Source organism: Solea solea, chromosome 17 (genome assembly GCF_958295425.1).
Source record: "Solea solea chromosome 17, fSolSol10.1, whole genome shotgun sequence".
In the NCBI taxonomy this organism is placed as follows: Eukaryota; Metazoa; Chordata; class Actinopteri; order Pleuronectiformes; family Soleidae; genus Solea; species Solea solea.
In genome coordinates, this window is record NC_081150.1 from 14,562,036 (window position 1) to 14,588,501 (window position 26,466).

General features: G+C 39.7%; 2 protein-coding genes across 2 annotated transcripts in view; both read left to right on the forward strand.

Annotated features, from left to right (window-relative positions):
* The window catches only part of ppp2r5a (protein phosphatase 2, regulatory subunit B', alpha isoform), a 28,713-nt gene extending 11,260 nt beyond the window's left edge, over positions 1 to 17,453 (forward strand). The window contains exons 2-13 of the mRNA XM_058612744.1: positions 810 to 1,006; positions 5,901 to 6,002; positions 6,119 to 6,211; positions 8,980 to 9,110; positions 10,471 to 10,530; positions 11,015 to 11,123; positions 12,367 to 12,420; positions 12,602 to 12,652; positions 12,752 to 12,871; positions 13,720 to 13,847; positions 14,541 to 14,642; positions 15,002 to 17,453. Coding sequence (XP_058468727.1) covers positions 810 to 1,006; positions 5,901 to 6,002; positions 6,119 to 6,211; positions 8,980 to 9,110; positions 10,471 to 10,530; positions 11,015 to 11,123; positions 12,367 to 12,420; positions 12,602 to 12,652; positions 12,752 to 12,871; positions 13,720 to 13,847; positions 14,541 to 14,642; positions 15,002 to 15,287 — 1,433 coding nt within the window. The 3' untranslated portion in view covers positions 15,288 to 17,453. The remainder of the gene's footprint in view (positions 1 to 809; positions 1,007 to 5,900; positions 6,003 to 6,118; positions 6,212 to 8,979; positions 9,111 to 10,470; positions 10,531 to 11,014; positions 11,124 to 12,366; positions 12,421 to 12,601; positions 12,653 to 12,751; positions 12,872 to 13,719; positions 13,848 to 14,540; positions 14,643 to 15,001) is intronic.
* Positions 17,454 to 18,438: 985 nt separating this feature from the next.
* On the forward strand, positions 18,439 to 25,789 carry opn8c (opsin 8, group member c). The gene is made up of 4 exons (XM_058613853.1): positions 18,439 to 18,608; positions 20,395 to 20,688; positions 21,977 to 22,305; positions 23,128 to 25,789. The coding sequence occupies exons 1-4, from the start codon at positions 18,446 to 18,448 to the stop codon at positions 23,626 to 23,628; spliced, it is 1,287 nt and encodes a 428-aa protein (XP_058469836.1). The 5' UTR covers positions 18,439 to 18,445; the 3' UTR covers positions 23,629 to 25,789.
* Positions 25,790 to 26,466: the final 677 nt, after the last annotated feature.

Consider the following 26,466-nt stretch of genomic DNA (forward strand, 5'->3'; position numbering starts at 1 on the left):
GAACATGACTGTAGCTATTGAAAGGAAAAGCTGCTTCACATCATGCACAGTTGACTCAACTGGGAGTGATGGGAAATCGTAACAATCCGTTAACAGTGTAATTAACACATTTTTTCAGCCCATATTATGTTTCCACCTCAAGCTGTACACTTTATTCATCAATTTTAATGAGCAATTCCACTGTACCTGAATGTCAACATTTGTAATGAATGCTTTGTGTATTTTCGTAACCTCACCACCTTTGGGGTGTCCCGTTTGGGAAGTGTCCGAGAGTTAGTTCACATTAGCCAAGTCTTCCTACTCCTGTTGCAGAAAGACCTCTGTGAGCCTCCAATGAGCCTCTGCTGAGTTGAAACAGGACATCACTGTACAGTGTGTCAATGGATTTCTGGGATGGCTGCCAAATGCTGTACATAGCTTAGCTGGGGTCAAGTTTGACAGCTTTAATACAACCTGAAAGCTCTCACCGTCTAATCCATAAAAGGCTTTACAATGGAAGCCTAGAATGACTCGGCTCTGCTGGTGTGGGGCAAAATACTTTGGTGTATTGTGTGGTGATTTGTAGTTGTTATATATCTTTAAAAATATTTAGAGATATTCTTTCTGTCTGTGATGCTTTCAGACTTCCTTAACCAGGATTTGAATCAGTTGGTGATGTCAAAGACGATGTATAACTTACATCTTAGTCTGCACAAGCGTCTCATAACACACATGGTTACACTCACAGTTGTAATGTCTTCTATAAAGCATTTTACTCTTAATATATAAGCATTAATCCAGCATATTTTCCCCCTTGTGTGTGATTCCAGATGCCCCCTCCACAGAGCAGCAGGAACTGTTCTCCCAGAAACTCCAGCAGTGTTGTCTCCTCTTTGACTTCTTCGACTCTGTGACCGACTTGAAGAGCAAGGAGATAAAGAGGGCGACGCTCAACGAGCTTGTGGACTATGTTTCTACCAACAGAGGGGTGCTGGTGGAGACCACATACCCAGAGATCACTAATATGGTGAGAAAAATGAATTCACAACCACACAGATCTCTGCTCACTATCACTTGTAGCGTCCTGTGCATTTGCAAAAATGGATGGATTATTAGATGTCATTCTAGGCTGGTTGTGGCACATGAGGAACATTTCCGTATTTATACTTAACTCTCCACTTAATTTAACTCACCGGCTGCCATTGACTGCTATAGACATCAATTCGACCACTGCTCTGAAAATGGCTGGCAGCCAATACACCAGAACAAGAGTCCAATGACTTTCTCTCTGGCATTTTTATTATACAACGTAAATAATCTGTTTTCTTTTGTGAAGCTAATTTTGAGACTCTCCAGCTATTCCCATAAAATTAAGTCTTTTCACATAATGTTTGTGGCAGTCATTGTTTCCATGGCAACATACTGTACATTATTGTAAGTAAGAAAATGAGTGACTCTTGTGCAGTGTGATTATCAGGACACTTATTATCATTTTTGTATTCATGACAAGACCTTTACATAGGCATGAGACGTCTGTCGCTGGACATCGCAGGGCTAACATACAAACAACCATTCACACCTACACTCAGCTTAGAGTTTCCCCATCAACCTCTGTATGTTATTAGCATTTAGTCACAAAATGCACTGTGAACTGCAGACTGAGCGAAAGCTTTGGTATTCTCTGACATCAGTCAACCCGGTGTCCTTCTAAGAATGATGTGCCACAGTGCTATAGATTTGTGTTCATGTAGTCGGTTCCTCAAACAGCCTAGTTTCCTCCTACAGTGTTCCCGTGACTCATATGCTGCCATTGCAACACAGCAGTCAGAAATGTAGTCCGTGCTGCAGCGAGTCGCTCCACACTGAAGATTATCAGGAGCATGTCCACACCTGAGACGAGGAGTCTTCAAATTCCCTATTGGACTGTCGGAAATCTGTGTTAGACTGAACAAATATTGATGTAGAATAGTATTAACGGTGTATTTGCAAGTTCTTAAAAGCCATTGTGATCTATTTGATATTACAAAAACCTGAAAATATCCTAATCTCGCTTGGTTGTAACCACAGAAACCATGATCCTGGTTTCTCTCATTACAGTCGTTACGGGGTTTTTTCCCCTCATAACTTTGGAGACTGCACATGTTGTTTAAGTGCCTCTTGGCATGATTGGATCATGAATGAAAATGGAAACTTCCTGACTGCCTACACTGACATCGCCTTAACGTAGTTAGGAGTGGAGTCATATGATTGTATATTCTCGTATAAGAAGCACCATTCAGACACATTTAAGTTCCTTGTGACGCCATGATGTTGGATTTACCAAACAACACGTAAATGCTGCTGACATGAGCTAACATGTAATTATAGTAAGATGTTTTCGGCCAACAAAGACAGCATTTGTTGTCATTGTTTAAACAATGCAATGTCTGTTTAAAATATGTAAGAGGTATTTCTGGTTCTACACATTACAGATAGCATGAGAAAATCTACATACACACATGAAACTGTTATGATCAAATCTCATGAGATTTGTGCAAAAGATACAGGAAATGGCATATATTAACCAGATCTTTCAAATTAAGATTGACATGAATCGGAAAATCTGTTTTGTTTAGTTTTTATTCCAGCCCTAGTGGTTACACAAACATTTAAAGAAATACCACCTATTTTCCCTTGTCTAAAACTAAAGTCTTATTTTCCTGAATTTGAACCACCATGCTCTTCCTGTCCTCATTTCAAATGTCTGCTGAGCAACCAAGTGGATTTTTCCTAAATATAAACATTGAAGGTTGTGGTAACTAAAAATTGGATATGTGGGATGTTGTGCTCAGTCTGCAACATGGCATGATAAACTTTGCAGTGTGCCAACACAGGCAGTAAACACAGAAGCGAGTTCTTTGAAGTCAGCACAGGAGATTTATGCTGTAGATATTCAGCAGTCATGTCCGTCCATCCACATGACTATGAAATAAAATCTGCCTGTTCTTTTGAGTCAAATGTTTTTGTTTTGTTTCGTTTATAGTGTGCCGCCAAAAGAAGGGTACAAATGTCTACACACTCCAAGACACGACAATAAAAAAAAATGTGTAATGCTTGGTTTAACACACGTGGTAAACGTATGAATAATGTTTTAGGTTAGTTGGTTAGATGGAGCAACATGGAAAAGCCACATAAGTAAAGATTCTTAGAATGATACTGAAAAAAAGCCGTATTTGAACACGCATCATGATCTAAATAATAAGCTGTTGCTTATTTATACACTACATAATAACCCTCTGTTATTTCTTTAAAATACCTTATCAGAAGGTTCGCCGGTTTGTTACCTGTGTAAATGCACATCTCTGGTTGATGCACTGGTATTTTTCAGTGGTTTTTCTTCACAATGTCACTGGTCTGTCTTGTGTTGTGTATGATGGAAGGATCCAAGTCATGCTCAAGAGAAAGTCTAGTTGAGGCTGCTGAAAGAGGTTAGATAAACAGCAGCTGCACTTTTAGCAAGCTGGACTGATAATGGCTCTCCTTGGTACTCCATGCTTGGCATCACATGATAATGAAGAGGTGAGTGTTTCAAGTGCTGCCCATTATTCTGCTGCACTGACGCCAGCTTTGATCAAGGAGATCGTTGAGATTACAAACAGCGAGGTTTCCTCATCTTTTGTGAGACGAGGTTTTGCCAACTCTGTAATTAGTGTCACGAGTATATTGTGGAAAATCGCTTCTTTCATGCAATTTAGGTTGACTTCTTCTCTTTCTTTCTTTGTCTGTAGTAAGACCGATGACATTCGTGTTCGCTAAAAAAAGAGCATCGAAAAGCTATAATTACCCTCTGATTTGCTTAAAGCCACATCTTTTTCATCCTTTGTGCCAATGCCACACTCTAAGCTTCCCTCTTCCCTTTCTCTTTCCTCCTGTGTTGGTTGTTACGGCAGGCACTTTGAAACTGACCCCACACAGAGCTACAGCCTCCTGTGTCATCAGCGTGCCTACACTGGTTTTACTCACAGCTCTGTCACTTGCTGTAAAATGTTCATCACACGCCTCTTATGTTTGTCATCCACCCACAATATTGTCTCACGTTCATCTGTAGTTACAACTTATTTTTCAATATTGCGAATAGACTGGAAAATATATTTCTGTTGGGATTCAGCCTAAAATTTAAACAGTCGTGTCGCTGTATTAATGAGAATACAGCAGTGGAATAATTAAACCCTGCACAGTATAGCTGGGTATTGCTACAGATTTCCTGAATGAATTTTTCTGATCCACAAGGTCCTGATTCAGTTTGATATTCATTTATTCAGTGTATGTCAGCTGAGATTGGCACAGCGACCATCTTGTGGAGGATAAAGCGGTTGAAGATGTATAGATGTATGAATTTCTCTTGGATCTTCATAGAACTAATGCTGTAAATTGAGCATTTGGATCGCTCTAACCTGGCACATCATTAAAATGACAAATGTTAACATTAAAAATGGACCCTAAAGAAGTTTATTTAATATTACCAAACACCACGCTCTTGCAATTCTTGTAGGTCTGGATTTTACAACTGTGGACAATTTTAACTGCAGCTGTTATTGTGTCTCTCATCATCACTCTGGTGAGGCACTTTTTCACACAACAGTGTTTAAGTTGAACCAGGTTTGACTTTCCTTGCCAGACAAACATTTGTCGGCACCACGGTTTCATGGAGCGCGCCTCCTCCCACCCAGCAGCCTTTACTGTTAACTCTGTAAACAGTGAAATAATAAATCATACAGCCTGTCAACAGGTTCTGTTACTGTTGGGCTAATGAATGACATGCTCGATTTAAGCAAGTTTGGACACTGTACAAATATTCTCGCCAGATGGTATTTTCATCAGCTCAGAAACAGCTGCACGACTACGTCACACTGCTGTGAAATAACAGGAAGCACAGGAGCAGGCAAATAAGAGCGCAGGGTAACAGTTGTTGGCCCAGCTCGTCCAACTGTGAAGAGGACAGGTGACACTAAACAAAGCTGGGTGCCACCCTCTTTTACTAATGCTGAGGTCTGACTGTAATGGTGCTGTGAAAATGTGATGATCGCAGTGTCAGTGCTGAAGCTCATTCAGCCCTGTTCAGCAAATACCTGGAGCAGGGGACTGTTATATAATATTATAATGACCCACACAGAGACGTGTCACTCGGACTGTGTTCGTTTCAGTGTACAAGAAACAAGAAGTGGGGGTTTCAGACCCAAATCTCGACATGACGTCTGCTTCCGTCAATTATTTCCAGTGTTCACTTCAAAGGGGGCCTCATGCTTCTTTTTTTTTTCTCACCACCACACCTGTTACGATCTGTCTCTTCGTAACAGATGTTTTTATAGTTTGTTTTGTAGCCTGAAGTCCATGCATGCAATCATGTCAGAAATTACATTTCGTTGACCCCTTTTTCAGGCATTTCTTGTTTTTGGGTGAACAATTAGTCCAAAACTTCTTAAGCTCCTTTTCCATTAGTGTCATTTTGGATTCTCCACGTGTCTCTGGGTAATTTAATGTTGTCTTTATCACTTCAGCATGACTGTGACAGCCTTTCCAGCTCCCTACGGCACTTTGTGTCACACTCAAATTTACCGTGTCTAAATATAACAAGGTGGGACAGAGGCGGCGGTGATCTCTCGAGAGCAATTGTCTTTGGTAGTTAGCATTAATAGAGGTTTGCAGCCAATGCAGAATCTGTAATGTTTTTGTCCAGGTCCATTAAAGTGGGTCAGATATGGTCCAAATAAAGCTGCTGATAAGTGTGGAGTCTAATTGAACAGCATTTGGTGGGAAGTCCGGCCTTTATGTACGTCTTTACACTTGTTGATCTCATGTATTTTGCTGGCTGTACGTTCTCCCATGCTCTCCTGTGACGTTAACCCCCGTCTGTTTATTTCTGGCTCTTCTTTTCTCTTCAGATCTGCACCAACATTTTTCGGACCCTTCCGCCAAGTGAAAACCCGGATTTTGACCCAGAGGAGGATGAACCCACTCTAGAAGCTGCGTGGCCTCACATCCAAGTAAGAATCGGATACTGTCCGCCATCACAAGCCTTTGTATCGCATTATTGTGTATTAAGGGTATTTACATAGTGCATGTTTGTATTTTGTTTTTAAATTTTCCTTGTGTCTTCCAGCTGGTCTACGAGTTTCTCCTGCGTTTTCTAGAAAATCCAGATTTTCAGCCCAGCATTGCGAAGCGATACATTGATCAGAAATTTGTCCTGCAGGTGAGCGTCTTTTATTAACAGTTCTCGTGGCATCCGTCAAGAAATAATCAGGCCTGATTGGCTCTGTGCGACACATACTGTATGTTTTATTGGGTTTTCAGACATTAGCCACGTATTCAAAGCCACAAAATCATCCTCTCACATCCCCTGGAGTACTGGTCACCCACTGATTTTTCTGGACTATTATTTTCTTTAGTTGTCAAAATTTCCAAGATAATCCATTCACCAAAACCAAAAAAAACCAAAAAGAATTCTTCCATTTATACTCATAGATTTTTTTTTTTTGGTCAAATGATCAGATTTTCCAAGTGATAAATACATGTACTTGAGTCTGAGTTCACCAACGTTCACTCTGGTTTTTGGATGAGTCAAACCAATAATACGCTGCAGCCCGTCTACATCTGTCCCGGCGCAGTACCCACCTACCTCAGGAATGCTTCACTTCTTGTGCGAAAGCAGCAGAGAGAAGCATCAGCTAACATGGACCACAGAGCCAGGAATGTTGGCGGAGCCACATCCGAGGTGCTTGCATTGACTTTCCATGATGCAAGTGTGTCTTGGCAGAGCTTTAAATAGCTGCCTGTTGTTTACTCTCTCAAGGAAGGAGAAGTGGACTGTGGTTGGAACAGCGGGAGTGAGATAGAGGCTTAGGTGGCAGTAAAGGCTCGTGGTTTAGTTCTTGTAAGTCACTATAATGCACACAGCGGCATGGGAATGGTTCATGTGATGTATTTTCACCCCACGCAAGTTAGAGCCAAAGCACAGCAAGGAGAAACATCCTTGGAGTCGTTTAGATGATGAGAAATTCTCTGAAGGTGGTCCTTAAAAGGATAGGCACATTTTAGTATTGAGAATCCATGCTGGTGTATCGGTTTCTGTATATTTTTAGAGTCCACCACTTTTGGCACCTACCTAGCAGAACCCCCAGGTGACCTTATTCATTAGCACATCTCTAATATTTACACTGCATACAAAGTATGTGTTAAATAGTCTGTGTCACTGCATCATTTGCTTCTGGGTGTGAAGTGAAACACACAGCCGTCTTAAGGTCTTTCAGCGGGGATTTAATCGGATGTAAACCTGTTCTGCACCAAAAAGACTTCTTCAGACACATTCTTTGAGTGCGAGCTCGTAGATGTTGACTGATAAGGAAGCTGAACTGCTCACAAGGAACCAGTGATTGAATCAGCAAAAGCCAAGTTGCTGTGTATTCTGCGTGGCATATTACTTAAATGTGTTCCTCTGTAGGCCAAAAGTCATAATTGTTGGCGTAGTTTGGTCCTTGAACACATTTCTTTGATTATTATGGCTTCTGATCCCACTGCCATTGACATGGGAAAACACCGATACAAGGAGCAAAGCACAGCACATGTGGTCAAATACATGGACATGGTGTATTTGTTTCCCCTCGGGGAGCACTGATGGAATAATGAATAATGGAGTGTGTCTGTCAATGTGTTGTATGAAGCAACTGTTTTTTTCCCCCAGTAAGGAAAGAAATCATTTTAATCCATGAATGACTCCTCACTGTGGTAAGACAACTTTAAAACTAGTCAGGTTGAGGTTCATAACTTCTTCTCATCTACTCTACATCTGTGGAATTGAGTCCAGCATGTCTCCAGTGTGTATGCATCTCTGTGTCTCTGTCCATTATTGATTACTCTGTAAAACCCAGGTAACATTAATGCAAGTAGTATGTAAATATGACTCTAACGTAATTAGAACCGAAACTAAATAATTTAAGCCACTTTTTTATACAAGTCTCAGCATAATTTTAGCATCAGGCTTTAGGCAGAAGAGATGAACCTCAGGCTTTCCTGTGACATTATTCCATTAGTGAGTGGAAGCCTGAGGTTTTATGTCAAAAAAAAAAATGTGAGGATTTCTAGCCAAGTCGTCATATCCAACAGTTGTGCTTTATATGTGGTTGTCACCTAGTTGTCACTCATCACCTTGTAGTCAATCAAATTAGTTTCACCCAGGCTTTTAAACGAGGTATTACTGAATTAATTTCAGTAATGACCTGATTGTCCTCATAATGGATGTTAAATCGAGAGAATTTACTTAAGTTTCCGTCTATTTCCCCCTATATGTCTGTGGTCCGTGTGTGAACAAATTAATTTGGGATATGTAGTCTGGTTTGAATCTAGGTTTAAAAAAAAAAAAGCTACCATGACCACTGGGTTATGTCGTGCTTGTCGCGTTCAGGAACTCTAATCCTAGTGTGACCTATTGTGATTGAGGTATTGACATCACCGCAGGCAAAAGCACCACCTCTGAATTATGGTCTGGCACCTTGTGTTTCATAATAACACCAGATCCAATGTCCATATTCCATTTTAATCCCATTGTCTAACTTCTGAATGTGTTCTGTCACGTCAGTGTCTCCAAATCACTGAGTGTTTCTCTCAATTACTTTTGTCATGGATTAATCTGCTAATTAGATTTTTTTACATATCCATCTATCTATCTATCTCTCTCTCTATCTATCTCTCTCTCTATCTCTCTCTATATATATATATATATATATATATACATATATAGTGTGCATTTTTCCTGACATCAAAAAATAATAGGTCATAGGCATTTGCAATTCCATAGTATCCAAAATGTAATTGGCAATATTCCTTCCCTGATGTCTGTTTGTCAGTGTGAGATGCAGAAAAGAACCATTCCTTATTCTTGAATAGATTAGTGATACAGTTTGTTTTGTCTTTGCCCTACACGTTGATGTGTGTTTGTCATTTTTCACCGTCTCTCTTTTTTAGCTCCTGGAGCTGTTTGACAGTGAGGACCCGAGGGAGCGGGACTTCCTGAAGACCATCCTGCATCGGATTTACGGAAAGTTCCTGGGCTTACGAGCCTTCATCAGAAAGCAGATCAACAATATTTTCTTGCGGTAAGTAACATCTAAAATTGAGAACAAAATGCTGCAGGAAACGTAACATTCAACATGAAACAACTGTTGTGTTACATTGGTGTTTATTTGTTCTTCTTGGTGAAAATGGTTGTTTGATGCATTTTCCCTATTCTTTCACGACGCAGTGGAAACACAAACTAAAGACTTTTTGGTCAAATCTTTATTGCTCCTGTTGCTGCGTGACGGCGGGCCTCAGACAATTGAAACAGGGGACACTCAATGTCGTTTCCAACAGGCAAGGTGGTAAAATTGGTGCACCCACTTTTAACCATCTGCCACTGACAATATAAATAGTGCCACAGTTGTCTCTCTCTCTTGGTACATACCATGAGTGTACATGGAAATGGGTTACCAAACAAAGCAGGTCAATGATGTATGGATCGTTAAGTTATGTAATAGCAACCATACTTTATGTCTCTTAGTCTTCAGCCAAACATGTTAATCTACCATAATTATGCCAGTTGGATTTATAGACCACAAGTTCAAGTGTGGAGCGAAATGCTGTACAGAGATGTAACAGAGAGAAAGAACCAAACAGAAGCTCATACATGACAACACAAGCAAGGGTCATTTTAAACCTAAAAAACTAATGAAGAAAGCACATGCACTCTTGCCCTTACACTCAAGTCTAGACGGGGAGAAAGCCAGGATCAGCTGATCTTGGGATCTGAAAACAGGAAACGGGAGTTCAGAGATTCACTGAGAAACCAGGACACACAAACCTTTAAAAACTAATATGCCTATGCAAGCTTGGATGTGTCTCACATTTGTTATTATTATTATTATTAGTATTATTATTAATATTGTTGTTGTTATTAATAATAATAATAATAATAATGATGATAAGTATAATACTGATGATGATAAAAATAACTTTATTCATACAGCACCTTTGTAAAAACAGAGTTTACAAAGTGCTTTGGGGAAATCATGAAGCCAAACAACTGCGAGCTAAAATTAGGACAAAGATAACTAACTTTCAAAATAGTTTTAAACCATGAAAACAAACAAAATGAAAGGTCAGGGTCAAAGGGTTAAAAAAATAAAGAAACAAGGACACATGAATGCCAGTTTAAAAAAAGAAGGGCTTTAATAGACTCACTGATTCCTCCTCAGGAGATACATTAAGTCAGGAGACTATAGTCTGTTTCATACACCAAGTAAAATCTACTAAGTTTAGCTTTTCAGTGTTCTGCATGAAATTGGGCAAAGGGGAAATATCATAATCCACCTCCCAAGTGAATGTTTTAACAGACCACAGTATTGGCAGCAGCCCAATCTCATTTCTGTGTGAGTTGTGATGTTGTGGTGCGTTTCATAATTCATGTTGTCTCTGCAGGTTTATCTACGAAACCGACCACTTCAACGGAGTCGCTGAGCTGCTTGAAATCCTGGGCAGGTTAGTACTTATGTGTGGTCATGTCACATAAAGATTTGATTTTGTCAAAGATGGTGAGACAACAAAATGTATCACTCATCAATGCGATATGCCCAATAATATCTTTTTTGTCATACTGTATTTAAACTGTTAACTCATGATATTTGACTTTTTGATTGTGTTTATAGAAGGAATGAGTCCATTTCCTTAGACTTTGAAAAAGTTTAACAAGCTTTTTTTTCTGCCTTTTTTTTTACTGTATGACAAAATAGGAAAACAAATAAAACAATCTTAATAAGTTGAAGCCCCTATGTAGACTTAATGTCAGGGTAAGTAAAAAAGCCCTGAAACGAAACCTCTCCTCTGACTTACCGCCATATTTCTCCTCCTCCTCAATAACTGTATATTTTGCAGCCTTGTTTCGCTCTGATCCTGCAGTATTTAGTATTAATATTATTGTTCTGTACAGTAAACTGACATCGGTCTGCTGTTGCTCTGTTTACAGTATCATCAATGGTTTTGCGTTACCTCTGAAAGCAGAGCACAAGCAGTTCCTGATGAAAGTGCTGATCCCTTTACACACGGCTAAAGGACTGGCCCTCTTCCATGCTCAGGTAAAAAAAAAAAAAAAGCACTCCGCTCTTACATCTGTTAGTTTTCGCTTCATACTCTGTAACATTGTGTGTGTGTGTGTGTTTTACTGAGCTGTTGATTTAAACAAAACTTGGGTGTTGATTTTATGCATTTCATTTTGACTGTAATCTCTGTTATAGCACTATCTAGTGGCTTTGAAATGAAAATGCAGACTCATTGGTTATTCTTTTCTTCAGTGTGTTTTCACTGAGAACCACAGTGGAAATTTATGACACAAATATCTACACTTAGTATTTGAACAGTTACACATTTTTATCGTCATCCTTTGTTTGAAACAGAAACAAAGGAAGCATACTCTCTTGTTTAAGGCTGTCCTGCATGTAACATAAATAAATGAAATAGTAAAATCAAGTATTACATCAGAGCCGAGATTGGCCAGAGATTGTTAATCACCTTCATCTGTTGCATCATATTATTTTAATAAGATGCCTCGCACTCGTACACACAGGTTTGTGCGGCTGCCTTTGTAAGGACTTCCATTCATTTGGACAGCCCAACCAAATTATTAGACCTTACCGCTCAATGCCCAACCCTAACCTTCAAATCTTAGCCCTTAACTTGAGCTGGTTTTAATCCCATGGGCACTACTGATCATAAAAAGGTCAGTGTTTGTGCCAGAAAAGGGTCCTTTAAGAGGTAACACACACACACACACACACACACAGACACCTGTACAGTCATTCACACTCATCAGTGTTGGTGCAGAATATAAATATAAATGTTCCAGTATCAAATCATCTGTTAAACAAACTTGTCGAGAATCAATATTTTCACCATTTTGTACACAAACTCAACGTTGGTTTAGCTGCTGGTGACACCCTCTTTCTCCCTCTGCATTCTCACAATGTGCTTAATCTGCGTTTTTTCTTTTTTCAACAAGGCTTTTATTGTGAAAATACTTGTAAGACTGACAGATGCACAGTTTCAGCCTGTAGAGTCCTGCGCCAGATTCAGCAGATTAGGGCACTGCAAATGCTTCTCGTCTATTCTCAAATTCACACAGTTATTACAGATTGTACTGAGATTGACCCTCTAAAAAAGTGTATTGTGCAGCTTTGATATTTAGGCAAATACAAATATTTGATAAGACTCTGTATCAGCACATACTCTACAGTAAAAGGGATCGGATTGGAATCAGATGATATTATTATTCAGAGTTTACAGACGTATATAAATGTGTCTTTGTTCTTTCGTATGACTCAGCTGGCCTACTGTGTGGTGCAGTTCCTGGAGAAGGATCCTACGCTGACTGAGCCGGTACTTTTTTATTTTTATTCATTCTTCTCACTAAAAGCACAGCACCTCCTGCACTAAATTAGTCCACACTACGGAGAAATGTGTCGTTACGTGCTAGCAACCACCCACTTAAACAGATTTTAGTATTTAGTGTTCCTTTTTAGATAGAAATTCTCAAGAAATTCTCTTATTGTCTGTGCAGGTGATCCGTGGGCTGCTGAAGTTTTGGCCTAAAACCTGCAGCCAGAAAGAGGTAACCTGCACACACACACCCTACACCACACGCTGAACAGCAGCCATCATTTTTTAAAAATGTTTAATGCTGCATATTCTACATGTCGTGTCAAATTAGGTGATGTTTCTGGGTGAAATTGAGGAGATTCTCGATGTCATTGAGCCAACTCAGTTCAGCAAAATCCAGGAGCCGTTGTTCAAACAGATCTCTCGATGCGTGGTCAATCCACACTTTCAGGTGAGACTGAAACCACAAAGATCATTACTTTACAGTGTTTATATGACCACATGATGAACCTTTTCCAGACTGACACTCCTGGAGGGGTTTCATAGTTCAGTTCAAGGGTTAATTTTGGAAACAAAGAGAGTGCTAGAGGGAAACCCTGTTCATAGATGATCAATGGCAGCATGATGTTGGTGTAAATGCCTGATCGTTGGAGTTGGAAAGTTATAATAATGATTGGACGCAACCTGACCTCGCACAGGTCCAGAGGGATGTTGTGTCCCCTGTTTGACTTTCAATATGCAGCATACCAGCAGCGAAAGCTACTAATAGAAACTTCATTTTTTTGTTTTCTGCCATAAGGCCGCTTTTCCAGTACATGGTCCCGCCTCGCCTTGGCTCGACTCTACACAGTTTGGTTGGTTTCCCATTACTATAGTACCTTCTCAACGTGGGCGGGGGCCTTAACAGCATAGACATTTCCGTGCTAAATGTTCGAGATTAACGCAAGTTTTCAGGATTTTTTTCCATTGTTCGGTTTGATTCTTGTGTCGGACGTCTCGCTCATGACTCATTCAGGAACGGCACTCTGACCAATCAGTGGCCGGAAGTCTGTCGACGTCACGCATAGCATCGGCCCAGCTCACTTGGAACCTTGTCTGAGCAAGTACTAAAAAAAGTAACAGGTACTATTGCTCATGGAAAAGCAAAATAACTGACGAGGCGAGTAGCACTGGGGCCGTGTATTGGAAAAGCGCTATTAGTCATCCATGATACTTAACTAATGAACCCACTGCCACATTAAAGAGACTTTTTGTCCTCTCTGTTTATACTTACACACGTTTCTTTTTCTCACCTCACAGGTAGCAGAACGAGCACTGTACTTCTGGAATAATGAATACATCCTCAGCCTCATCGAGGAGAACATTGACAAAGTCCTTCCCATCATGTTCGGTAACCTGTACAGAATCTCCAAAGAGCACTGGAATCAGTATGTACTCTTACTTCATCTTGTTATATTCAGTCTATATAAAGTGCAGAGAGTGGTGTTGAGTCATTTGTTGATTATGTGGGGTTGCGAACGGGGGAGGGGCAGTGGTTTATGGCTGTTAAGTGGTGCTATAATTTGGGGCTAGAGGATGTCTTACATTTCACACTCCTGTATGGTCTGCCTAATGGCAGGAGTGTGAACAGGTGGTGCTGGGGGGGTGTGGCTAAGCTTTTTTAATGACACTCGAGCCCCCTTTACACCGCTTGACCACTTGTAAGAACAGATGTAAATACACCTATTGTTATCCAATCTCCCAAACCACGTCAGAGACGTGCGCAGAAATGAATTGGTGGCTCCAAGCACAGATAACATGAAAGCATCAGTTTCCCGCTTGTCAAAGGCGATGCTTCGTTAAGCAGAGGAGTCCGTACAATAGCACGACTTCACGTGCGGCCACTGTTGTTGATATGGCAACGAAAACAGGATGTGACGCTGTAGGCTGCAGCTGGATATCTTCACTCTAGAACAAGAGGGAGGAGGTGACGTAATGAGGGGTTACCATTATCAGAGAGTGTGGACACCAGAGACGCATGTTAATAAGTGTGTGTGTGTGTGTGTATGGTGAAGCAAATGCAACTACCATTTAAAACCCTCGAAATGAATAAAGAAAAGCATCTCCTTTCTGTTTTGCAGGACAATCGTAGCTCTGGTCTACAATGTGCTGAAGACGCTGATGGAGATGAACTGCACTTTGTTTGATGAGCTGACGTCCTCGTATAAAGCGGACAGGCAACGGTGAGTAACAGTAAAAAAAATAAATAAATAAATAAATAAAAGGAACAGTTCAACAATCACTGAATTCAATTTTCTCATTGGGAAGAATGGTTTGTCCCCGTTTGGCCAAAATATTAAATGTATAATTGTACATGAGCAAAGGGTCATTATATTTTGTAACTGAAACCAGTAAATGTTTCATATTTTTGCTTTAGAATTCAGTGGTTATCAGTCAGTCAGGAGTTGGCTTTCATTGATTTAAACATTAAACAGACATTTTTCATCATATTGATTTATAACATAATGGATGTGGAATTTCAAACTTTGAAATCGAGAAGCACAAAAGCAAAAGTCACAAAACGTTTTTGCTGTTGACCCAGGGAGAAGAAAAAGGAGCAGGAGAGGGATGATCTGTGGAAGAAGCTTGACGAGCTCAGGCTCAGCAAAGCCACTCTGATCCAGAACAACAGCCACGGGCTCTCAAGTGTCCAGAATAACAACAATAACAACAACAACAACAGCAGCAGCAGCAGCAGCAGTAGTAGTAGTAATAATAATGACAACCAGAACAAGAGTGTTGATACTGCTGCCCGCGCCGTCACCACAGACAACAAGGAGCCTGATGTGAGTGTATCAGCCAGTGAGAGCAATCCATGTGCCAAATGACACCGGACCTCAGCTCTGTCTTCTGTAACGGTTTGACACCATGTTCAGGACCGCCAGGAGAGGATTGATGGAGACAGGAAAAAAAAACAAATTACACCTCAGCAGTATGTATTACATCTTCTTAGAACGCCAGCATTTCTTTGGCAGAAAAGAAATATATATATATATATATATTTCAACCTAAGACTATTTTTGGATGTTACAGTGTGGCTATAGTATATTGTTTATCTGTCTGATCAAAGATTTATCCTTTCACATTTAGTTTCTTAACTGATTTGCTATATTCGTTGTATGATATTCGGGGGACGGGGAGAAAATAATGATGACTTGAATTAAATGTTTCCAATCGTGCTGCACTTAGACGAGCTGTATAGCTATTTAAAGTCTATTTTTAATGTGCTCTCCCCACTAGCTGCCAACTGGGTGTAAAAACCTTTAAGAAGAAGAGAACTTGCAGACTTTGGGAGTATGTGGGGGCAAAAAAAAAAAAATGGGACCAGACCCATAGTTATTAGACATTTAGTGGTCATTAATGTATAGAAAAGGGCTGTTGTTCGGAGCAGAAGAAGCTAGACGACGGATCTCTGGTGTCCTTGATGAACGAGACGTTCGCGGCCAAAAAACGTCACCTCATAAAGGAAAAATAATCACAGAGATGAATGAATGGGTAGCGGAGAATGTGCAGTGGAATGGTTCAAATTTATTAATGGGTAAATGTCACATTTTTGAGATTATTTGTTGTGTTTCAGGTGTTGGTAAATATTTTTTGTCCGGGGGAAAAACAGGAAGCTTTTTGTTGTGAACACAACACCTCAGTTAATGAGATTATTTACACTAAAGTATTGAGAGGGATTCCTAAGGATGCTATCTTTTTGTTCTTTTTTTTTTTTGTTTTTGTTTTTTTTTAGCTTGACATGAATTAAAGCTGCTGTCATTGACGTCGTCTTTTGGCTAACTTCCTGTCCGTTTGCTGCCATTAGCGTTCTTCTTTTTCCTCTTTACATCGACCCAATGACCGTGTTTGATGGGAGCCTTTATTCACAGACCAACAGCCTGACGTCATGAGCAGAGAGGTCTGGCTGTTTGTCAATACCACTTTCGGAAACAATTTTCTATCAAAAGTATTGATTGACGGCAATTTTAAAGAAGTATGACACTGCAGCCTACATTCAGTTATCTTAGCATAGCACGGGCAAGACGTTGATAGCTTAGCTTAGCTCAACTGCTTATCCTCACAACGAAATACTTTGGGTTTTGACCCCTTATTAAAAAAAAACTTAACTGTAGTGTTTACTTAATGGTTTATGTACAGAATAAACAAACACATGTCATTTTTCCTCCAGTTTTTTTCTCCAGTCCGCATGCTATGCTAAGCTAACCCAGAGCCTGCAGTAGTTGGCTAGTACTTCATATTCTCACCTATCTAAGCAAATATTTTGCCAAACAATTGAATGATTTGGTTGTTTCTAAAAACAAAAACATGCACCTGAGACCCACAGCACTATATTTTTCTAGGTTATTGATAAAGCAAATGTGTTTTTGCAGATGGAAAATGATGCATAAATGTGCTTCAGTGTGTATGTGATCACTCCCGTCTATGTATGTTTGTAGGCTACCCAAAGGGAAACGCCACTCAGTTTGATATTTTTATGGACCGTGTAGTATTTCCGTGATCTAGGAAAGTGCAGTCCGTGCTATAGAAACACCATTGTTTGACTCTTAAAGTGTGAAAGCGAAAGATAACCCTTCATACACTCTGATTTCGATGACCACGCCTGAATTTGTGCATTTGTAAAATCATAACTTTATCTTCTATTGAAAAAGCACCAGAAAATCCCATTGAATTGAATTCACAGATAATGTCTGTCTTTTCACTCTCCTCCACTCCAGACTCCAATCACTTTTGATTTTTATTTCAACCCGACTCCAACTGATCATAGGACCGATTTGTGTTTTCTTTTTCGTTTGAGCGGTGATCCCCCACGTGTCTAGTCTCTTGTTCATATTTTAGTTTATATTTTAGCTCCCTCTGATGCCTCTGTGTCTGTACAGCATTCCAGCCTCTGTGACTTTAAGAAAAAGAAAAAAAAAACGTGTGGAGTCTTCTAATCACTTATTTAGGTTTCACCATTTAATAAAGTCTATTTTATCTTTGTATTCAAAATATACCTTTTCAGCCTGTTCTTTTTTTCCCCTTCTCCCTCTGCTGCAGTACGTCAATGATGTCACTAGATGGTGCAATATTAACTATTAATATCTTTGGTCAACATTCAGTCCTTGGCATCTGAATACATACCACAAATACAATACATTTCATGCATTTTAAAACTTACTTTGGTGGAGTTGAAAATCAATTACCTAAAAATTTAAAATGAGAGGATAAAGCTCACTCTGATACTAATATTAATAACAAAAATGACCTGAAGTAGCAATACAACATGAATAAATCCTGCATTCATAAGTATATCAAAAGTACAAGTTAATGTTCCTATGACTAGTTTTAAATATGTCATTTAATGACCTGTTTTTGAAATATTTAATCTCTTAACATCTTTAGGTCTGAGCAATTACTAAAATAAAAAGCTCACCGACCAAAAAGACCAGAAAGTAATGGAATAATCTTAAATGATTTGTAGTTTCAGGATAAAAACATGCACACGTGCAGGATTACAGTAGTTTTCTAGTTGTTGTTTTTTATGGATAATGTCTAGCAGTGTTAATAAGAGGCCAGATAATGGTAATTGATACCATTATAATTGATAATGGTAATTCTAACAATCACATGGACTTATTTTGTTCAAATAATTATGACTCAATTAAGACCATTATATAACGCTGCTGGCTGTGTTTTCACATGACCGTGAGAGTCTCGTTCAAGATATACAATACAAGGACCCTGCTGCTAATTACCACTTACTGATTCATTTGATTCAATTAACCTAAGTTAAACCCTTTTCCACAATAGAGTAATCTATAAAAAAATATACATTGTAATAATGATGTTGTGATGTAGTGGCGCTGGTCTCCCTCTGGTACTCCATATGTACGAGGCCCAGTCGCATTCATCCCAACCTAATCAGCCGGTCCTTTATGTTGTCATAGCGACACAACCAGCCTCCATAAAAGCACTGCAAACCTGCATGTACACGCGTCTCTCCATGTCAGACAAGTCTACGTGCAAGTTTGCCTGCAGCGGAAACCAGGAACGGCGGCAACCAATGTCTCTGGGATCCTCTGATGACAACCGGACCGAGTCTGCCTTCACCTCCAAACTGACCCCAGCTGCTGACATATGTGTGGGACTGGCCATCCTCTCAGTGGGTATGTGCATGTGTCTGCTCTATCTCCTTGCTCATTTCACATGCTGTGCATGATTGAATTGGATGGTTGTAACATAAAATGTGACATTTATGCTTAGGGATTTATTTATTTTTTTACTAATCAAAACTAAAAAAGTGAGACTTGGACGTGCCTTCAGAACATTTAGTCAAATGTTAGCCTGTGAGGTTGTCATTTGTCATGTGTTGACAACAAAAAAATGTAAATAGTTCAGGAGAACAACAAAATTAATTGTGTGTTTCTTTTTAGGAGAATCCTCACATAACATTAAGGTTTATCCCAGGGGTCTGCAACCTGTGGCTCTAGAGCCACCTCTAAGTAGCTTATTTAGAGATCAAAGCGATACTTAAATGACACCTAAATGAAATAATATATGTACATAAAGAAGTACACATTTGCATTCCTGTCCATCTTTGAGTCCACAGGGAGGTTTTGTTGCATGAACTACATGCAATCCAAATGCTGCTTCATTCATTTCAAAGTGGGTTTTTCTTTTCTTTTCTTTTATAATGGGGTATAAACAGCAATGAAATGTCAGCAGTTTCTTCCTTTTGCGACTCCACAAAAATGGCTCTTTTCATCCTAAAGGTTCTCGACTTATTCTAAATGTGTTACTTAGCGTGTGTGTGTGCATGCATATATCCCGGAGTATTATGGTTCCGTTGTAACACAGTTGATTTGTCATGATCTGACATGAGGAAGCTTAATTTAAAAAAAAAAAAAAAATAATAATGTATGCAAATTATTTTAATTTAAATGTCTTTATATTCAAATTTCCTCATATTGCAACAGAAGTATAGTTTTTACTTTTTTCTTCCCTTTTCCCCACTTGATGTTCTTAATTGATGTTTGATTTTCTTTCAGAAGCATTTTACGAATTCATTTTAACTGTAAATAAACATGTAAATATTATTCCAAATAGGCGACCTTTCGAGAGTAATTATGACCAAAAGGAAGCACAGGGTGTTTTTGATCGATTTGAAATGCTGGGAAAAAAAGGAGAACTGAATGCTGTCAGCTGTGTGAGAGTGCTAACACGTCCGCACTCCTCGTGCCATTTCCATGATGTGACACCCTTCATCATCTTTATAACCGTTGGCTGCTCCTATTCTCTGGTGTGTGAACTATACAGCTGACAACAGACACTTCAGACTGTTAAGGGAAAACAAGAGTAACATCATAGAGGGTTTGACTGAGAAGTCTTTCTCTAATGAAGTGAATGAGATTAAGAAGAGAAAGCATGAGGCTAGTTAATTAAAAATAAAGACATCCCAGCAAATTTGGGGTGTTGGGTTTTGTGGCGTAGCAGTGTTTGCAGCTTGTGGCGCCGGACGACATTCCCGCGCTGCTCACAGGAAGTTGAAAAAAAAAAGTTAACCTAGGGAGATGGCTGCAAGGACGGTTGGAGTATGACGGAGAACACAAAAAAATGGCCCACAAAAAGCTTCAGAAGATAAATCCCTCCCGCCTGTGCGCTGCTGGTGCCCACACACAAACGCTCCCTCAGTCAGGTCTGATAGTTTTGCCTGACTGAGCCCAATTTCAGATGGACGCAGCATACGAATACTGTTCACAAAAACCACACAGAGGCGGAATAATAACAGAAATCATTAAAGGTTACATACTACAGCTTTAAAGGAGCATTTCAACGTCTGTGTGTAAAACCCATGAAATATCATTCTTTTTCCACAACTTTTATTTTGAAAACAAACATAATAAACCTTGTTTTCCCCTTGTTTTTGCCTTGTTTTTGGCCTACTTCCCTCAGTTCTGCTCTCCGTTTCGGGCAACGGGCTGGTCCTGGTGATCTGTTACCGCAGGAGGAAGAAGATGGTGGGCTCCGAGCTGCTGTGCGTCAACCTGGCTGTGGTGGACTTCTTCTGCTGCGTCTGCTTCTACCCGCTCTCCATCATGTCCTCCTTCAACCACGCGTGGCTGGGGGAGAACATCACGTGCGTGTACTACGGCCTGGGCTGCTACATCTTCGGCCTGTGCAGCATGTTCACCGTCGCCGCCATCAGTGTCACCAGATATTTGAAGACCTGCAACAGCTTTTTCTACGGTGAGCACAGTCGAGTTTGACTTCATCCTTCATCCTCGACAGCTTGAGAAAGTTTCAGAGCATCAAGGCCTTCATAGATTGATGGATATGTTCAACATCAACATTTCCATCTTGTCACATGTTTGAAAAGGAGTTGGTACAAGTATAAACTTATACATGTATGTACCTACCCCCATTCCTGTTACATACAACTCAATTTATACACTACTTTATCCCCGTCACCAAATATTTACACATTTACAGTATTTTAAACAGAGTTCGAAATGTTCTCAGTGCAACACAAGAATAGGTCTGGCTTTAAACACGACACATTTCTATCACCGTCCTGGATTATTTAGCTATTCTTCATCCTTATATTTATTTAAAATGTATATTTTGTATGTTATTTTGAACTGATTTATGTTTTTTACTCCGCTTTAATTCATCTGTTAGACTAGTTTCCCTCTTAAATTAAATCCCCCTCCTCTCTCTCTCTCTGAAAACCAACGTCTTTATCTTATTCGGAGGTCAATTATTTCTTGCTTCTAAATATTATTTGTCTGTCCTGATAAACGCCTTGATGGCTGTAACATGTTTTTAATATTGATATTATTCAACATCCATGAAATAATAATAATAATTTTTAGCACTTTAGCAATTATCTCACTCATGAATGCCTCAATTTAGTTCAAGCTGTCTAAGATTTTCTGGATCCCAAAATTTTATTTTATTTTTTTTTTTTTACCAAAAATGCATAGTGAAATGAAGAAAAAAAGAACTACACTCAAATAAATGTCAAAGTCATGTAGACAATTTAATTTGTGCACTTTAGTTAGAATTCAATTCAATTATTATATGGGTAATGATCCAATAAAATAAATCCATTAAATGAATACATAGAAATTGAAATGCTATAATTGTTTTTATATAGTGATAGTGATTTTCTTCCATCCATCTGTCATTTTAAGAATTAATTTTAACAGTAAATAAACAGTAATGTGAGTAATGTTAGCGGACACAGGCGATTCTGTTATCTATAACAAAATAAATCCATTAAATGAATAAATAATTACATACATAGAAATGGAAAAGCTCTGTTTTTGTATTTAGTGATTTGGTTTTGAATTTCCATATTATTTTCTACTTTATTTCTTTGTAAAAAAATAAAAAGTATGTTTTATTACCAGCTGAAGTAGTGAGTACTATTTTCTTTAGAAAATAATAACAATAATAATAATAATAATAATAATAATAATAATAATATAATATTAAATAAGAATCTATTACACAATTGTGTTCATTTTTACAGTCTGGCTGGACGGTGCCAACCTCCGCATAATGTGCGCTGTCATCTGGCTGGTTGCCACCTTGTGGTCCAGCTTCCCTCTCTTTGGATGGGGCGATTACGTGCCAGAGCCTTACGGCCTGTCCTGCACCGTAGCCTGGAAGGGTTACCATACGTCGGCAAAGGATGCCTTCTACGTGATCTGCTCCTTCGCCTGCTTCACCCTGGTCCCCGTCCTCCTCATCGTGGTGTCCCAGTGTCAGACCCTCTACAAGGTGTCCCGCTTCTCTGACACGCTGTCCGCGAGAGGCATCAGCAACAACCTGCGGCGCACCGAGAAGCGTCTCTCTGTGGTCAGTGAGGTGGTGGGAAGACAGTCCGCGTTCTGTCACATGTATGCACAAAAAGAATGAAGAATGACGTCCGGGCGACACTAAAATTGACTTTACTTTGACTTCACACATCACTTCAGCTAAAAGATATAACATGTACCACATTTCTGCCTCCAAAACAATGAGAATTATAATATATATTTTGTGCTATAGTGTAGCTACTTTTATTAGCCCAAATGTCATCGCAGTGACGTCATCCTCTTTATCGGTCTCTGTTACAACCTTTGGGGTAAAAACCCCTACGAAACATCACAACGTGCTATTAATTAATGTGCATTAATTAGTTTCTGTGTTTACTCACCCGTAAACACAGAAACACGGCCGTTTTAACCATGGATGTATTGTTTTAACACACATGGCTACAATCACTATACGTTGCTTCGCGCGCTACTTTTGGGACTCCGAGTCTCGCGCCGCGAGCGCATAGCTGTCCAGGCGACTGCCCGCCCGTATGTATTCTTACCGTTTTCTGTGTACGCTTTCATAATGAGTTCCTTTACAGTAATATGTGTGCTCTATATATATACATATACATAAATATGTGTATATGTGTGTGTGTAAGTCAAAACAACCAATTTTTTCAACTTTTTATGTTATTTTTCTTTCTTTTTTTCCTCTTAATTTTCTGTCTTCATCTGGTAAAGTAATAAAAATAATATTATTGACAATATGGCAAAGAAAAACTGACTCATTCACCCCGTAGGAAATGATTCATTGTATATTTTTGTCTGTGTTACCACTGTTGTTGAAAAACTGTCCTGTATCTGTTACTTCCTCCTCCAGATGTTCTTCTGCATCAGCCTGGGTTTCGTGATCGCCTGGGCACCGTACGCCATCGTCTCCTTCCTCTTCATTTTCCACAAGGGCGACTGGTACATGGCCCCCGAGGGCTTCGTTTTCCCGGCCCTCTTCGCCAAAAGCTCCCACATCTACAACCCGTTCATCTACTTCTACTTCAACAAGACGTTCCAGCGGGAGCTGCGTTGCCTGCACCTCTCGCTCTGCTCCAAGCTGGGGGGAAACCGCGTAGGCGTCCACGTTGACGCCGTCCCTCAGCCCCCGTTCCCCATTCACATTCAGCTCCATGAACGGGGTCGTGTCAAAAAGCCCAAGACCCAGGACAGAACTCACAGTGAAAGCAAAAGCAAAAGCGAAGTTCAGTGCACCAGTGACAATGGTGTCATCGGCAGGCCGGTGTACACCTGCTGGGGCTCCACGTCCAAGAACTCGTCCAACATTTTGAACACCAAACCTGCCAAACACTGTCTGCCTGTCTCCATATGAACTTTGCTGCTTATATAGTTTGAAGACTACATGAAGGCGACAATCATGATCCCGTCTGGTCCTGTTGTTATGCTGCTGAAGAATCAGAAATGATCTTGTCTAAAGTACCTTAAAGGGGATACTTGAGTGAAAGTACAAGTATCTTACCAGAAAGTGTCTATGACATTTACTGAACTTAAGTATCAAAAGTACTTTTCTGATATAAAATGTACCTCAAGTTTCAGAAGTGAAAGTATTTTTTTAAAAAAAGGGAGGAGTTGGGGTTGGGCCATTGTGGCTCAGTGGTAGGGTGAGTTGTCGTTCAACTGGAAGGTTGTGGGTCCAATTCCTAGCTCTGCTAGTGTATGGGTGTCCTTGAGCAAGACACTTAACCCCATGTTGCAGAACGTGAATGAGTGAAAACTGTTGTGTAAAGCTGCTCATCAAGACTAGAAAAGTGCTATATGAATACAAACCATAATACCAACTCTTCTTCTCCTGATTTTATTTGGTAGTAACAAGAAAATGTAGTGGAGTAAAAGTGAAAGTTGCTAGAAAAATAAATAAAGTACAGAAATGTGAATGTTGTACTTAAGTACGCTAATGTATACGCTAAGTATTTGTACTGTACTATTTGTACCAGTCCTCTCAGTCAGTTTTGTAAGCGGTAGTGGATCAGTGGTAGAGCAGGTCGTCTTTCAAATGTAAGGTTGAGTGTTATTGAGACCAGAATAGTGCTTTAGCAATTTGCCTTTGCCTTTGCAATTTCAGGTTCTGTCACATTGACCTTGTTGACCCTCAGATTATCTTTGCATGTTCAGATTTGATCCAGATTGGTTTGACATTACAGTTCAGTGATGAACGGAGGATTATATCGGTTATAATAATGTGGTCAAAATGAAACAGAAACAGCTAGAGTCATGGTAATGACACAGGCACTGGCCACGTGTCATTTAAAGGTGACATCGAATGCTTGTATCACACATATATGTTAGTTATGGAGGTCTACTTACATATATTAACTTGTTTTCATGATTAAAAACCTCCTAATCGCTGCAAACGAGCCGATCAAAATATCTCCTCGCTGACGCTCTCGTCAGCCGCGCTGTTTCAGACCAAACAGTTGCTGTGATTGGCCAGCCAACGAGAGCTTTCCTACTGTCCTGTGATTGGCCAGGTACCTGGAAGTGACGTAATTGGTAGGCCAGCTCTCAGATACACAGCTCCCCCTCTGGCACGGTGGATGCTCTGCATCTCAGCAGCTACAACGAGAGTAGTTCTTCTTCTTCTGCGGTTGAATGTACGCAACCGGATGTGCCCGGACTAGTGCCCGCACCGGGAGGCGCTACGGTGGTGAGGATTTCTGATGACGACATCAAATTAAGGAAGTGTCGATCCGCTTCGCAGAGCCCAGGAAAACAATACAACACTATTTTCTCAGCAGTGGCTGAACTGTTTGTTCTGAAACTTTAGGGTTTCATAAACGAGGTAATGACGCAGATACACACACAAACGCAGCGTTAATTGGAGCTTCCGGTCTATGTCACCTTCAACATAATATGGATAATAAGGGACACAGTGCAGCTTTGGAGACATTTTGTCCAAACACACGCCCTGTTTTTGTAATATGCAGTATTTGCCAGGTGCAAGATTCAAAAAGGTGTTAATAATTATAAGTATTGCGTTTCAAATACAACCTTTCAAAATTGACAAAATAAATACACTTTATATGAACTCAACAGGAATGAAATACATTTACAAAGATGACCATTTTTAGTTCGTTTTAGTTAGTTTTGTAAACACACAATTTAGTTTCAGTTAGTTTTTGTTAAGTATAATAACCTTGTCACTGACCCACGCCATAAGTAAATGCCTGATGTTATCTTGTCTGTGCTGAATTCAGTGCCTGTACTCACTTATATTATGTCATAATAACTGTTGTGATGCTATTTTATTTTACATTCTGAACAAATGTACTCGCATTTTTATATTCAAGTGTTTTTTTTTAAACGGCAGCGATGTCTCTTTTTCTTTGCATCTTACAAATATTTCAACGTATCTGTAAGTACATTTAAAAGTGGATGTAAAAAGAATCTTGAATCATAGTTAATCATACTGCACTATTTTATCAGAAGACAAGACACGTGTACAGCTACGTGCTATGCTCTCATGTTAATATTATATGGTCTGAAAATAGTTACAAAACATTGTTATATTTCTATGCAGACCACGACCTGGTGACACAATCACCGCGTTGATTACTCCTTTCCTGGTCTTTGGAGAATAAATTGCTTCATGCATGTTCAAATCCATTTGTCTGTGGCTCCCGCAGCTGAAATAACTTAATTGTGTGCTCAAGTTGAAACACTCTAGTTCTAACAAAACACGGCAAAATTGACCCGATGAACAGAAACATGGTCACTTGGATGTTACCATGTCTCATGTTCTCATGTTCATGTTTGACATTCTCTCAGTCCTCCTAGGATCTGAGCTCATCTTCACTAAAGCTTTTAGGCTGAACTCGTCACTTGATCTTTGGTCGTCTCGCCTGATGATCAAAATCTCCGCAACAGTTAACCCCCTGCCACCTCAAAGATGCCAATTAAAAGGATCTGGCTTTATTGTCAACTGGAAGACGTCTGCTAGAGTTTCGAAGATGGAATTCCACTAATTACCCTTTCCCATTATGGTCCCAGCTCGCATTGACTTGCCACGACACAGTTTAGGTTGGTTTTCCACTACAAAAATAGTACCTACTCAACATGGGCGGAGTCATCACTGCACGACTGCATGAAACTGACTTCGGTTTACACGCAACACACACACACACACACACACACACAAACTAGTGACGTTTAA

Excerpts from the sequence above, each read along its gene's own strand:
- opn8c (XM_058613853.1), top strand. The coding sequence starts at position 18,446 with ATGTCAGACAAGTCTACGTGCAAGTTTGCCTGCAGCGGAAACCAGGAA. Across the intron at positions 18,609-20,394 it reads ACTGGCCATCCTCTCAGTGG|TTCTGCTCTCCGTTTCGGGC; the intron begins GTATGTGCATGT and ends TACTTCCCTCAG. Across the intron at positions 20,689-21,976 it reads CTGCAACAGCTTTTTCTACG|TCTGGCTGGACGGTGCCAAC; the intron begins GTGAGCACAGTC and ends TCATTTTTACAG.